At 38.0% G+C, this 15,286-nt stretch overlaps 1 protein-coding gene across 1 annotated transcript; it reads left to right on the plus strand.

The window, feature by feature from the left end:
• The first annotated feature begins 457 nt into the window (after positions 1-457).
• Positions 458-14,971, plus strand: LOC309477986 (uncharacterized protein). Its single transcript, XM_082141522.1, has 5 exons — positions 458-3,343; positions 6,908-7,214; positions 11,742-11,882; positions 12,381-12,486; positions 13,945-14,971. The coding sequence occupies exons 1-5, from the start codon at positions 3,239-3,241 to the stop codon at positions 14,027-14,029; spliced, it is 744 nt and encodes a 247-aa protein (XP_081997648.1). The 5' UTR covers positions 458-3,238; the 3' UTR covers positions 14,030-14,971.
• Positions 14,972-15,286: the final 315 nt, after the last annotated feature.

Consider the following 15,286-nt stretch of genomic DNA (forward strand, 5'->3'; position numbering starts at 1 on the left):
CATAGGGCTGGGCGATATATTGTATGACATTGTTAGGCGCATATCTCATCAGTAAAGCCGGTTCCTTGACTAGTAGTAAATCGCCTTCACCTGCCTTCAGATGGAGCGGCATTTACTACACAGCAAAAACTCCAGTGTTAAATTAACACTCCTGGGAGTGTATATGAGTCCACACTCAAGAGTGTTAAAGTGTTAAAATATGAGTGTTAAATTAACCATTTAAGAGTGTTAAAGTTAATGAGATAATTAAGTGATAAATTGAGTGATGATTGAGCATTATTGAAGACACCTGATGTTAACAAGCAGAATCACTGAAGGAGAAAATCACAAATTGTTACCATTATGGTGATCAGTGTTTGATTTAGTTGGACTCTTGACCCTTATACATTCACTTTCAATTTTGTTTGTCTGCTGTTATTGATTTATAACAGTCAAATGAACAAAGAAAAGTGTGATCTGGTCCGTGTAACGCTTTGCAGTTCTTTGTTCAATTTGCACCATCAAAATGAAACAAATGAAAAATTGGCTTCAAACTTTCATTTTTCATTTCTTTGGAATAATTCACAAACGGATAATTGTTTCTCAGTTTAATTTTCAATTCTACAAGCTGGGTTGTTGCGTCCGAGTCTGATTTTTTAACAAACATAAAAAAAATTACTCATTGCTCTGATTTTCCATTTCTCTGTGTTTTGCTCGCGGTTGGACCGTACCAGTTCCACTGGGGGGTGGAGCGGGGGGTGGGGATGTGGATGCATTAACTATAGGCATTAGAGCGCTGTAGCTCACTTATTATGTGTAGGCCTATGGCATGTCTGAGTCTGACCATGATTTAGCCTATCGTCTACATGTCAGAACCAAACTGTGTGACTGCGCGCATTAGAGCGCTGTAGCGTTGTCTGAGTCTGACCATGATTTATCGACATGTCAGACAGTGGCAACACGCCAGCTTTCACACACGACATTCTTCTCTTCTTTAGCTAGTTCCTTTGAGGCAGTTTCTTTCTATCGAGTAATTTTAATAACAACGGTCAAGAGCGTATTATTGTAACACTTGAGTGGTTGTTATTGCGCAAGAGCGAATCTCTTCCTTTTTTACAGTCTATGATCTCTTCACAGACGAATTTCCCTCTCACGAATGTTGGGTCGCGCTTTCAAAATTCGCTCTGCATTCGCTGACTCGCTGAGATATTGCGCGTGCACGCTCAATCTTGTTCCTTATTTTGACTCAATCTCAATCCTTTTTATATAATTATCTAACCTCTTTTATTTAATGTGTTTATAAGTTGTCGACAAACAGAATAAGCCATCACTGATTAAATAATATAAGGATTTATTAATAGCTATTATAAGTCATCATTAGTAGGCTAGCCTAATTATTGTTTTAGGTTAGGCTACTTATTGTATATAGGCCTAGGCTATAGGGTGAATTCGGGGTTTTCCAAGTCACTCCAAGACACATTTCTAGAGAGAGAGAGAGAGAGAGAGAGAGAGAGAGAGAGAGAGATCAGATAATACTAAAATGCTAGACAATAATGATGTTGGATAAAAACTGGTCTCAATTGCAGCTCTGGTTGTAAAATGGGTAAATGTATTGGCTATATACAAATACAGACAGATCAAAATATCCAAATTGCAAGAACCACAGGAATTTCAGATCTTAGTATAGAAAATCCATGCAAACAGGGGTTCCTGAGGGCCACAACCCTGCAGAGTATAGTTTCAACCCTGCTCCAACACTTTTTAAATAATATTCTGATTTATATACATATCAGAGTAGTGATATGTTCTGGTTCAGCATCATCATTAAAATCAATATCTGCTCAGAAATCGCTTAGAAAAGATTTGATGAATGAAATATGTATGCTTTTGAAGGACAGTCAGATTCACTAAGGTATAAAAGAAGGGTTTGACTTAGTTCCTGGAGGGCCAGTGTCCTGCAGTGACAGTGACATGAGGTGTCCCATATTTGGAATTTGTGCTCTGCACTTATCCCATCCAAGTGCACACACACAGCAGTGAGCAGTGAACAAACACACAACTTTAGTGGGCAGCCATTTTTTTGCTGCAGTGGGGAGCTGTTGGGGGTTCAGTACCTTGCTCAAGGGTCTCACCTTGTGGTACATTCTCTCCCTTCACCGACAATTTCTTCCAGTACTGAGACTTGAAGGCATAACCTTTGGGTTATAAGTCTGAGTCACAAACCATTAGACCACGACTGCACCGTAGCTATCTCCAACCAGCTACAAAACCCCACCCTGGAAGTTTCTATAATCCATGAAGAGCTTGATTATCTGGTTCAGATGTGTTTAATAGGGGGGTTGGAACAAAACTCTGCAGTGACTCACCAGGAGATGTGCACCTGCTCTGTAGGCAGAGTGAAATATACAATTTTTTTTATAACATTCAAAACAGAATAGAGAAAGAAAGGAATAGATCTATATATTTTTAAGAAAGAGAAGGATTTATGAAAGAAATAGGGGGGTAAAGAGCGAGAAACAAAAGGTTAAAAGTCCAGTAAGCCTTAATACATTAAGCAAATTTGAAATCAAAGGGTTAATAAAAAGAGCAATAAAAGGAATGTGGCAAGAAATGTGGGATATGGAGGAAAGAGGTAGCCTGGCAAGCTTGTATTACAAAGAAAACGGTGTGTGGAAATAGAAGGGACGATATACAGTAATTTCTTGTATCTGTATAGGACATACCACACTCAATCATAATTGGGAAACATGATACAGGCCTCTGTAGTACATGTGTGCACACAGAGACAGTGATGCATGCTTTATTTCAGTGCATCAGATATAACAATGATAGGTTAAAGTTAGAAAATCAAATCAAGTCATATAAATGGTTTATCAATTAAGAATGTATTAAGAAATTCGGTGATAGGCTCATGACTAGTGGAAGCTTCAAAGATGTTACTATACTTTTTAAAGGCAACAGACCTAAGAATTACTTTCTTTTTTGTGATTTTTTACTCCACATCATAGCTCCACATTGATGCTGTACACTCCATCTCAGTAGGTGGCAGAAATGCACTATAAGTTTGTTTGCCAAATGCCACTAAATCGACAGAAGAAGAAGATGACGAAGAAGACCCATGAGAAGACCTGCTCAGAACCACAGCTCAGAACAGTAGGTGGCGATGTGTGCTCCTTCTGACTCTTGACAGAAGAAGAAGCTACGCAACGCAATCTGTGCCGCGGGCCTCGTGCCACTGCATGCAAAGTTAACGTTAAAGATGGATGACCTGTACCCGCCGCAGTTCAGCCTATACCACGGGGCAAAAAGGTTGACAATGTCAGCCCGAGATCTGTCGAGGGACCGATTGGAGTGTATTTTTAAGGTGATTAACTGGTTGATTTTAATATTTTCGTGCATTTTTTTGTCTTTAACTTTCATTAATGTTAGCTTGATAATTAAGCTAGCGTTAGCCACTAGCCAGCATATGCAAGTGATCGCGCGGGCGCTTCCTATATTCGGTTTATATTGGAACGTAAAGTCTTCACTGGAGGGTTAGTAAATTAACTAACGTTATTTTGTAACTAAGGGTATGTTTAACGTTACACAACAGCCATGTCAAAACTATCCCCGTTCACACGAAAATGCCACACAAAAAAAAAAGCTGTATTATGCATGCTACACCATAACGTAGTTGGCGATGTCACTTTGTCAAAAAAACATCCGGCGAACATGCTCGTTCACAAAATTACGTTTTGTTGTTTATGGATGTATATGGAAATGGCATCGTTCTCAACCTTGCACTTCAAAAGCTTGCGTTTTCAGGCCACCAAAACCTCGTGGTCGTGACTCGTGTAAGTTAATGAATGGCCAAAACGCATAAAAGGTTAAAAAAATTCGCGTGTAAACGCAGCATTTGCAGTGTTCTTCTTATAATGCAGTCTTTTATCTTCATTACCAGCAGGCCAATATCAGCCTTCAAATTCGTGGGCAGGATTTTTGTTAAAATGAAATTCATTTCTGTTTGTCCTGTTAAAGTTGAATCTTAATTTTTTGCCTCATATCACGGTAAAATTAGGCCTACGTTTCCACTGAACTATATAACGTTACTTAATCATTCCTCACTGCAGTACAGGAGATCCGCTGGGAGGAGTTGGATCTGGATCCAACTCCTACCTCTGGATTTCGTGTTCTGCTACTTAATCATGAAATAACTTCTACATTCTTGAGTGTGTAAATAACATTCAGAAACTGTATTTTTTATATATATATATATTAGAGGTGGGCATAGATTAATTTTTTTAATCTAGATTAATCTAGATTAATTTTGAAATTAATCTAGATTAATCTAGATTAAAATGGCTCATTTGAATTCTGCCGAAGGCATTCAGAATATGTGTGCTACCCAAATAATGACTATAAAAGTAAGTCTTTGACAACGGGTTTCTCAAGCCAGGTGGCGCATTAGACCAGGGGCTCATCTCCTGTTTCCAAAATGCATCACAAACTGCTTGAGAAAGCTGTTCTACTCATAGACTGTAAAAGGTTACTACTGTACTGTTACCATCCGTAGGCAACATTAGGTAGGCCTATGTTATTATCAACTACTATAGGCTATCAATTAGGGATGGGCGATATGGCCTAAAATCTATATTTTGATATACATTGCAGCCTCTTGCGATAACGATATACAGTATATTATAATAAAACCATTTCAGAACAGATTACACAGACCCATGCTAAACAACTGCTAAATGTTTTTTTTTTTAAAGGGTGTATGTAGTTTTGAGAACATATATTGTGCAAAACTGTAAGTATACAACATAATTTTGCAGATAAATAAAATTTAAGTACACTAGCTGCAGAGACTTAAGTAGGTCTAATGTTTATTATGGCTTGGAGCTTATGAAACCCCAAATTTAAAATTAGAATATTGTCTAACTGATGTCTTTTCAGTTAAAAAGAAACACAACAACGATTCTTAAAATCGAGATTATGTGCTACACCACTAAGATATATTGGAATGGGAATAATATGCGCGCGCTGGTATTCAGTGATATCATGTTTCGTTTTGAATTTGAGGTGGTCGAACGGATTAGTCGTGTGTTAACTTACCGAACTGTTACCCCACACACTCTGTATATAGTTTGCTGCTGCTCGTCTGACGGCTTAAACCCGAACCAAGTCCAAATAATGGATGTTGCACCGATCTTTTTCACCAGCTTTCACTTTCAGCCGTGTTTACTTAAAGGTGAACTAAGTAACTTTTTTACCTTAACCGAACAGCTTTGGAGTCATTGTAATGGTTATATTACTGATTTCGGGTTGAATGGTGGTCGTCTCGCACCCCCCTGGTGCCTGTGAGCCGCAAAACCACCCTTGCAACTTTGGGCCGGCGGGCCGCCGGCCTCAGTGTTAGGAAGTATCGTGTGATATCAGGTCTCGCGAGGTAACGAATTGCTTTACGGCACTGCACACGTACACGCCCTCATCCATCCAGTATCCGGCTAGCTATAAGAACAAGGTAACGCTAGATATTGAGTTCTTCAAGTTTTCATAATGGCTGAACATGTAAAAAAGAAGCAGAAAGCTAGGAAATCTTTGTCAGAGGACCAAAGAAAGAGGAAACGGGAGACTGACCGAGCGTGAAGTCAGACTAGAGTTAATATTGGACCGGCTTTTTCAGAATGGAGAGAACTGAAAGAAACCGAAGCCTGCAAAACCGATGCTGACCTGGCCTTCTTGCTGTTGCACTTGTATCTTTAGAATAAACTGTGTTTAATGTTTGTATTTCTTGTAATTGTGACCTCAGGATGTTTGTTATTGTCTGTTTAGGTTTTTATTATGGTCGCTGTCTGTTACGGGCTTACTAGTACGCTACTGTAACTTAGATGTTAGCATTTTCAGTAGTAAACAAACGTGTTTGTTTTCTGTAGTGTTTTGTCCGTTCCTCTATCAGGTTTTATTTGTGTTACTGAGATCGCCTATAAATCGATATGAAATTATTCAAATTATGCTTTAGTTTAGCTTGCCGCCTGCCTCAGAATTAGTAACGTTATATGTTGCATGTTCACAGATCTAGCATGTTAGGATGCTAGCTAGCAATACAACTTATTATGAAATTTCAAACCAAACGGTATGAACGAATAAATTATAGCCTTATACCATACACGTATTCTTGCAAAATAAATAAACAAACTAGGCTACGTGTTTGACTTCGTTTGGTCAATCGTTATGATGGACAACTCGGATCACCGTCAAAATTATAAAAGAATGTAACGTAACATTTATTTTGATAATGTATAATCTAAGTGTCTATAGCTATAGTTCAAACTTAAATAGAAATAAATAGCGGGATATTTCTTATAGTATTGTTTTTCGCCATAATGTTACGGATTACGTTTGGCAACACTATACAAATATACACTATCTCAACATTTATATGATATTCTTCTGAGAATCATACATACTTCAGTTGACATGGCTCCGTTTGTTCGCCGGCTTCTCTGAAAACAAATGCACATGGCCTGAGCGAGATGGGAGGGGTGAGTGTTGACAACGAGTTTACGACAGTTTTCTCATAATATATATATACTCCGAAACTGTAGGGGGAGCTCGAGAGAGAAACCTGCGAGAAAACAGCCAGTCTTACTGAGCGCTGCTTTAAGATGACGACGAATATGCGTTGCAGCCGGGTTTACCTCGCGGCCGCGGGTAGATTGCGTCATCATAGCTTGTGTAGTATAGAGCCATCTCCCAACCCAACTTGGAGAATAGATTAACGGCGATATTTTTTTTATCGTGCGATAAGAGTCTCGCGTTAACGCAGCACGTTAACGCCGATAACGGCCCACCACTAATATATATATATATATATATATATATATTAGTAGAAATATAGACATTTAGTAGTGACATTAATCTAACTTTATTGTATCCTTCTCTTTAGGTTGAGCCAGACAGTCTTTATTTAGAGGACGACATAACCAGAGAAACATTTTTTCCAGATCATTCTGGACAGTTTCAGACCACACTCATGAGAGACCGGGGATCATTTGCTGTGTCAGGGACAAGCAAAGAACAAGTTTTGACACCAGTTGCAGGCCCTTCAACACCATTATCCTGTCGCCCAAAAGGGACCCCTGCCTTTACACACCCATCTAATACGTTTCAAAACCCTCTCCGAAGGGCCAAATCAGCAAGAAAACAAATTTATGTAGCAGACATTGAGGACAGCGGGAAAATATCTCCATACAGTATGTATAATTAGCCCCATCTTTGTTCATAAATTGTACTTCAAATGCTGTAGCTTATGTTAAACTGGATTAGTGGTTCCCAACCCTGGTCCTGGAGTACCCCAATCACTGCTTATGTCTCCTTAAAGTCCTCATGAATTTAAAATGGAACATTTTCTTTGCTAGCTCAAATTTCTAGTTTGAATATCCTTAATCACGCCCCTCCAACCGTCAGTCTGCTATGAGCCATGGATAAAGATGAGCTAAAATGTAACCCCTTTTCAATACTCCGTTTCACTCAGAAATGCGTCACAGCACTGAAGTCTGTTGCAAGATCCGGTGGACTTTAATCAAATGCACCTGATTCAACTCATCAGCTCATTAGTAGAAACTCCAAGACCTCAGAGTCAGATGGGTTTGTCAGAGAAACATAAAACAAATGTGCAGTATTGAGTGTACTCCAGGACTAGGGTTGGTAACTGCATAACTAGATTATTAGCGCCCAAGCCCTGAAAGGGCGAAGGCCCTATTGTTTCCGGTAGGATTATTTATTATTATTATTATTATTATTATTATTATTATTATTATTATTATTTTGTCAACCTTTCGGGCACTTTTGGGGCCCTTAACATGCTCGAAAACTCTTGAAACTTTGCACACGGGTCAGAACCTGCGGCCATCAGGGCCTGGCTGAAGCTGGTACCCGGGCGTGGCAGGGGGGCTCGACAGCGCCCCCTGGAACGGGATCCGAACACTTGTCCATAAATCAAACACACTTGCATGTAATAATATGAAACTCGGTACACATATAGATCTCATCGGGCCGAACAACTTTCGTGCTCTAAGTTTTACGCCAGCCCAACAGGAAGTCGGCTATTATGGGTTGTTTGGAAACGCACGCTGTGGAATTTGATCTACTCCTCCTAGGGAATTGATCCATTCGCCTCCAAACTCGGTGTGCATGAAGTCAAGACATTGAGGATGCTAAATTGCGGACGGATTTTTGATATCTCGAACGGTTTGGCCGTGGCGAGGAAACGAATTTATGGCGAATAATGCAAACAGGAAGTGTGTTATAACTTCAGCATACATTAACTGATCTTGATTAAACTTCAGCAGTGTGTTCGTTGTAAGAGGCCGATCACATGGATGTGACTATTGTGAGTCAAAGTTATAGCGCCACCAACTGGCAGCAGGAAGTGTGTCCCTTTCAAAATGCTTTGAAATCACCCTCTTATTTTTACCCGATTTGCTTCAAAGTTTATGTGTATAATGTAAACACACGGCAGATGTAGACCTGTGAAAGGATTTTTGATATCTTTAATACTGTTGCCATGGCAACGCTTCAAACTTTAATATTCTTTTTTGATGCTTTTGAGACTCTTAACATACTTGAAATTGGATGAAACTCGACAGACACATCACATTTATCAGCCCGTAGACATGTGCAAAGTTTCAGAAACGGGCGTGGTGAGGGGCTCAGTAGCGCCACCTTTAGTCATAAGTGGGGGGGTTAGTTTTATCAACAGCAACAAAACTTGGTATGTGTATTGTTCTCATCAAGACGTACAACTTTCTAATTTACATTAACGATCTCCGACCAACAGGAAGAGAGATATTTTGGTTTGAATGTGGATTTTCTGAAGAATTTTCTCTCCCCCTCTCTGTGTCTCTGTGTGTGTGAGGGGAGGGGGGATTTGACTATTGCTTTTATATTGTTAATCAAGGTTTCAGGGGCTTTTGGGGTCCTTAACGTGCTCAAAAACTCTTGAAACTTTACATACAAGTCGGAACCCCCTGCCATCAGGGACGGGTTGAAGCTGGTACCCGGGCGTGGCAGGGGGGCTCAACAGCGCCCCCTTGAACGGGGTCCCAAAACTTGGTCCATAGATCAAACACGCTTGCATGAATTAATTTGAAACTCGGTACACATATAGATATCATCGGGCCGAACAACTTTCCCCCGGTCAAGTTTTATGCCAGCCCAACAGGAAGTCGGCTATTATGGGTTGTTTGGAAAACGCTTGCTGTGGAATGCGAAGTACTCCTCCTAGAGAATTCATCCAATACCCACCAAACTCGGTGTGCATGAAGTCAAGACATTGAGGATTCTAAATTGCGGACGGATTTTTGATATCTCGAACGGTTTGGCCGTGGCGAGGAAACGAATTTATGGCGAGAAAAGAGAAACACGAAGTGGAATAACTTCTGCATACCTTAACTGATCTTGATGAAACTTCAGCAGTGTGTTCGTGGTAAGAGGCCGATCAGATGGATGTAACTATTGTGAGTCAAAGTTATAGCGCCACCAAGTGGCAGCAGGAAGTGTGTCACTTTCAACATTCTTTTGACAAAAGTGGGCGGGTTAGTTTTAACTACAGTAAAAAAAAAATAGTTTGTATATTGTACTCATCAAGCCGGACAACTTTCTAATTTACATTCATTAGCTCCGGCCATCAGGAAGTCAGATATTTTGGTCTGAATGTGGATTTTTTTGCAAAATCAGCCTCTGAATGTTTAGCCACTCCTCTTAAACTATTTATTTTATTCCCACCAAACTTTTTCAACATGATGAAAATACATTAAATATGCTAAATTGTGAACGGATAATAAATATCTCAAACGGTTTTGCTATGGCGAGGGATTAAAGTAATGTCCAAAAAGGAAACACTAAAAGCCTAAAATCTTCTAAAAATGTAAAAGCCTAAAATCTTCTAAAAATGTAATTATATACCATTTATTTCTATATAAAAGTATACAAATATTACAACTAAACCCGTTTTTTTCTGTTTTTAAAAAGAATTTTATTCTAATTTTATTCTAAAATGAAAAACAGTAAAAAAATAAATAAAATAAAAATCATACATAGGGCTATTCTGCCCTCTTGTGTCCAAAAGGACATCAAAATAGTATATAAAACTTTTTACCAGGTAGGCCAATATTGTATTTAAATATACATTTATTAGGTATGTGTCTGAGGATATTTTCCCACCGGTTAATCGACGTGTGACACGAGCGGGTGCTTTTAAATTGCTAATATAAAAGTGAAAGAAAAATACGGACGTCCGCACGGACATTGATAATGTTGCACACACAAATCACACACACGTTGGAAAGAATGATACTTTTAAACATAACACTAAACCGCCATTAAGTGTCGCCAGGCGACCGTCTTAATGAGTGAGTCATTGATTCATTCGTTCAAACGATTCGTTTGAATGACTGAGTCATTCATGATTAAGACATATGTTTATGGATTGATCATTCAATCTTTGAGTCAACCGATTCGTTCAAAATGCTGAATCATTCAGAAATGAGAAAACACATTGCTGAGAGATGCGCGTGATAATTCTGCTGTGATCTTTTTGTTTAACTATTTTCGCTGCTGAAACAGAACAAAAACAGTCAATATTGCATCTAAAATGTAAGTGACTTGATTGTAACTGTTTTTTAACCTGTTGTATGAAATCAATGTCACAGTTTCAATCGTGATTGTATTCAGGAAACAGCCTTCTCGTCAAGTGAGGTTGCTTAACTGTTATAAAATATATCAAAACTCCATATTTATAATTTTTATAGTCAGTAAGTTGTTAATTGAGTTTGTTTTTTGTGTGCTGATCTCATTTGTTTACATTTCTCCTGGAGAAGCTGCATGAGCCTCAGCAGCGCAACCTTGTTACCATTGATCAACTGATTACTGGTAATCCATTTATTAACAACTGTTGATTGCAACTTAAAATGAATGTAATAAAATTAGAATAATCTCTCGTTTTAGTGATTCCCAAGTTATTTTTTTGTCATTGACGTTCTAATCAGGCTACTCTGGTCGGGCAAGTAAAATTCTCTTTCAGGTTGGCCTATTGTATTTATAAATAAATATATTAGGGATGTGACTGTGGGAAAATTTTCCCACCGGTTAATCGATGTGTGACACCGCTGGGGGCTTTTGAATCGGTAACTTAAAAACGAAAGTAAAATATGTTCGTCCGCACGGACATTGATAATGGTGCAGAGCGAGCGCATTGCAATCTTGATATCGCAGTCTGTTCATTATAGCCTTTATAAAATATAATAATAAAATAGTCAACCTAACATATAAAAATTACACTGCTCTGAATAGTATGAATTGTACTGACTATTTAAACACAGTAATCACCGCTAAACTGTGATGTTTCCAAGCACATATTTGCGCATGTGAAGAGGATAATTTTTCCCTTCAATAGTGGAACGTGAGTGAAGTACAAAGCCTATAATAAACAAATGTTTAGCATCCAAAAAATGTTATATATATATATATATATATATATAACAAAAAAATTAAATAAATAAATATATATATATATATATATATATATATTTTTTTTTTTTGTTATATATATATATATATATAAATAAATATAGCTGCGAGCAGCGATGGAGGGCCCAAGCCGGTGAAACCGCCACCTCGGTGCCTTTAGTGTAACTAAAGGCACCAGGGTGGCGGTGCCACCGGCTTGGGCCCGCAATCGCTGCTCGCAGCTATATTTAACTTTTTTTTCTTTATCACAGCTACAGTACATGTCACAATATCCGAAGGCCAGGGTGTGCAGGCAGTGGGACAAACTGTGCAGGAATATTTAAATTCCGCTGACAGCTACAGTATCTGCGATGCCAAAGGGCTGGCAATTGCGGATACATCAGAGACCAAAGGTATTTGACTGCAGATGTCCACATGTTTATCAACTGCCCAAAGAGTCTATCTGAGGATGATGGTGGTGGTCACCCTAGTTGTACATAAGTTTGTTTTTTAACTGCATGCAGGCAAAAGGGATGTGTTGGTTAAATGTTTCAATTTGTTTAAATTATCATTTTAAGCAAACTATTGTATATTCTGGTACACAATGTAAAATGTGGTATGTGCAAAGGTCATAGACTAAAAAAAAAAAAAAAAAAAAATTAAAGTACTGTATTCTAGTGTTAGGCTCTGTTGTAAGTGGGTTTGTCAGGGCATTATGAAGTGCACTGCAACACGATTTCTGAAAAAGCCCAACAAAGAACATAGTGCAAGAGTTAAGGTGTTCCTCACATATTGTGTGTGCAGTTTTGTGAATTTTGTAGAAATTTGAAAATTATAACTGTTTTGAAAATTTAAGTAGAAACCATGAAATATAATGTGGGCATTATTTAATAATTTTGTTGCATTTTTAGATTTGGAATTTTGGAAAACATCAAGCCGGAAGGTATACGCCATCAGAACAGCAGACCTGGCCAAGCTCAAGATGGGAAGAGTTGAAAGTGCCTCCAAAAAGAAAAGGCAATAAAAAAATAAAATAAAAAAAAGATTTTCTGGAATCAAAATTACCTTTTATGCAGTAGAGGCATAACCATGTAAACACCACTCACTATATGTTGACTGCATCATCACAGCTAGTGTTGTCACTGTACCAACATTTCAGTATTTAGCATGAGGCAGACTTTGCATGATGTTTTAGATTGGTAAGGTTAGGTATACCTAATGTCCCAGAATAGCCCTGTGTGACTGATAAATAAATGATACAAATTAAGGGCTGCTAAGATGACACCATTTTCTCTACATAGAATTTAAACGCTAACCTGTGAGAAACGCTGATGGCGTTCACATGCACATTAAGAATTGGTTCTATAGTTGTGTTTGAATATATGTGCATGCACAGTTAGATTTGGATTTAGAACTGATAAGAGAATCTAAGATTTACCCTGAGCGTTTAGATAACTGTGTAAAACAGAGCCAGAGCCTTATGTGACTTACCAGACAAAGGATGATGTTATTGGTTTTAACTCACTAATACAGTGATCAATGAGTGAATGGGAATTACAATTACTTACTAATTTAACACTATCAGTGATAAAAGGAAAGCTTCTCAAAGCCTTTAAAGCAGGCAAAGTTAAGTGACATGCTTAAATGTATGCAGTCATGCAACAATACACTGTATAGAAAAATCGTATCTAATGGTTACCTGCAAGTCTGTAACAGTAAAGCTGTAATGAACTGCTGTGATCTCCCTGATCAACTGTTACTTACCACCTTTCCTTCTTTCCTCCTTTAAATAAAATATTTAGAATTCTAACACCAGATTAGCGTTGCACTGATAGACAATAGTATAGTGTATTTACTATAGTTGGAGAGATTGCCAATAACTGATGTCTTTGTCGATGGTCAAGATGATATTGGGGTTGTTTTCTCATTGTATATTATTATTAAGCTAGTATTAAAATTGGCCTGGCATAGTTTTACTTAAGCATCATAGCAATAGCTTGAACATTTGTGAAAACGGCATCGTCATTGGTCAGCATTTTGTTTTCTTTGTATAGTCAACATAAAATGTTAAGCCTAATAATATAATGCAAATGACAACAACACTAACAAATTCTTATTATATAAAATTGTATAGCTCGTAAGTCTATAATGGGTTCATGCAATCAGTCAATGAAAATTAAAAGCAGCTTCATTTCAAACACCAACAGGAAAAAAAAAACTTGTTTAACACCAAAAACAACTGAAGGAAAACAGATTGAAAACAAAGACCATAAACCTAATAGCTTGCATTGGCCACATGCAATAACATAAAGCATCTATTCATGGTGGTATCATTTTAAAGTAACATTTTAAAATGTGTAATAATAGAAATAAGGATGATGCTTTTTACTTAACATCTTGATAATGTTAATGTTTCAGATAGACTGCAGTATTGTCTGTGAAGTAATGGACATGTCTTTTTCACTTTTTTTTCAGAGTGGACCCCGAAGAAAATGAAGTTCTAGATGGCCTGCTTGACGTTGAGCTTGAGATAAAAAAACTCTGCATCAAAACTAGCTGAAAACATCGATGAGAAATTTAACGAGCTAACCATTTCAGTCAACCACATTAAGGCTAATGTCTTACAGGTAGTGCAACAGATTGATGGCTTAGCAGAGGTGAAGGAGAAAGTTTCTCAAGTCTCAAAGTCACTGTCCATTGCTTCCTCTCTGCGAGATGCGTTGGCATGTAGGATATGCACAAACATCCCAAATTCTGTGCTTGTTATAACGGCATGCTGTGGGCAGGTTGCAGGGTGTGGCACCTGTATCCAGACCTATCTAAATGATAATGACAGCTGCCTTTTATGCAAGGCAAATATGTTCGCAGGCAAACTGGTGTTTTTAAGAGGCCTGAGTGAGGTACTGGCAAAACTGACAAATGCAGTGATTTAAATGTGGTCTGGCTGACAGTTTGGCTCAAAAGGTCAGAAATAATGTTGAAAACATTTGTTATTTTATTTTAGCACCTTGCTTTTTTCTTTTTTTTTTGTTAAGAATCTTGAGCATGGTGTTCAGGGGTTAGTATGGCATCTGACTGAGTATTTTTTTTCTTTTTCTGAATCACATTTTTGTATGTGTATATAGGGGCATAAGTTAAAAAAAGCCAGCTGAGTTTATCTGTGTAGCTCGGTGCCACATGCAGTGTCTTAATCGCCATTACTGCTTAACAGCAGTATCTGTTCCTGTTCTTGAATAGGCCGTTTAAAGAGAGACACTCTCCCTTTTCTTCAACAAACACTTGTTATATGAACCATAGCACATTTTTGCTTTCCTAGCAGAATATGCTGGCTAAGGGTCATTTCACTGTTACAGTTTAACAAAAATAGCTCTGATACTTGAAATAAAGTCTGGTTTGAGTGTCTCCCCATCATTGTACATCTTGTGGGGCATTATAAGAAACTGAATTCTGACTTTACCAAATGTTACAATGGTTTACAAAATAAACCAGTTCAACTTGCAAATGTACTTATGTCATTAATACCAGTTACGTGTGACCCTGACCCCATTTTTAGTGTGTATCTTGTGACAAAACAATGACAGTGACATATTGTATATTAGTATGACTTATTGTAAGTTGCTGTCAGTTAAAACGGCTCAACCATGCATTTTAGTCCAGGACCAGTTTAAGCCTTGTCTGTGCAACCAGGGGTTAAAGTATTCTGCGAAAACTGTTTGTTGTCAGCATTGTTTGTTTTATGGATTAATAATTCTTCAGCATTAATGTGTAAGTTGTGTTTTATTACCATTAGATACAGAGTTATACAGCAATGCATCTC

The sequence above is a fragment of the Leuciscus leuciscus genome (genome assembly GCF_965113295.1).
Source record: "Leuciscus leuciscus genome assembly, chromosome: 1".
Classification (NCBI taxonomy): Eukaryota; Metazoa; Chordata; class Actinopteri; order Cypriniformes; family Leuciscidae; genus Leuciscus; species Leuciscus leuciscus.

Excerpts from the sequence above, each read along its gene's own strand:
- LOC309477986 (XM_082141522.1), top strand. The coding sequence starts at position 3,239 with ATGGATGACCTGTACCCGCCGCAGTTCAGCCTATACCACGGGGCAAAA. Across the intron at positions 11,883-12,380 it reads GGATACATCAGAGACCAAAG|ATTTGGAATTTTGGAAAACA; the intron begins GTATTTGACTGC and ends TTGCATTTTTAG. Across the intron at positions 12,487-13,944 it reads AGTGCCTCCAAAAAGAAAAG|AGTGGACCCCGAAGAAAATG; the intron begins GCAATAAAAAAA and ends CTTTTTTTTCAG.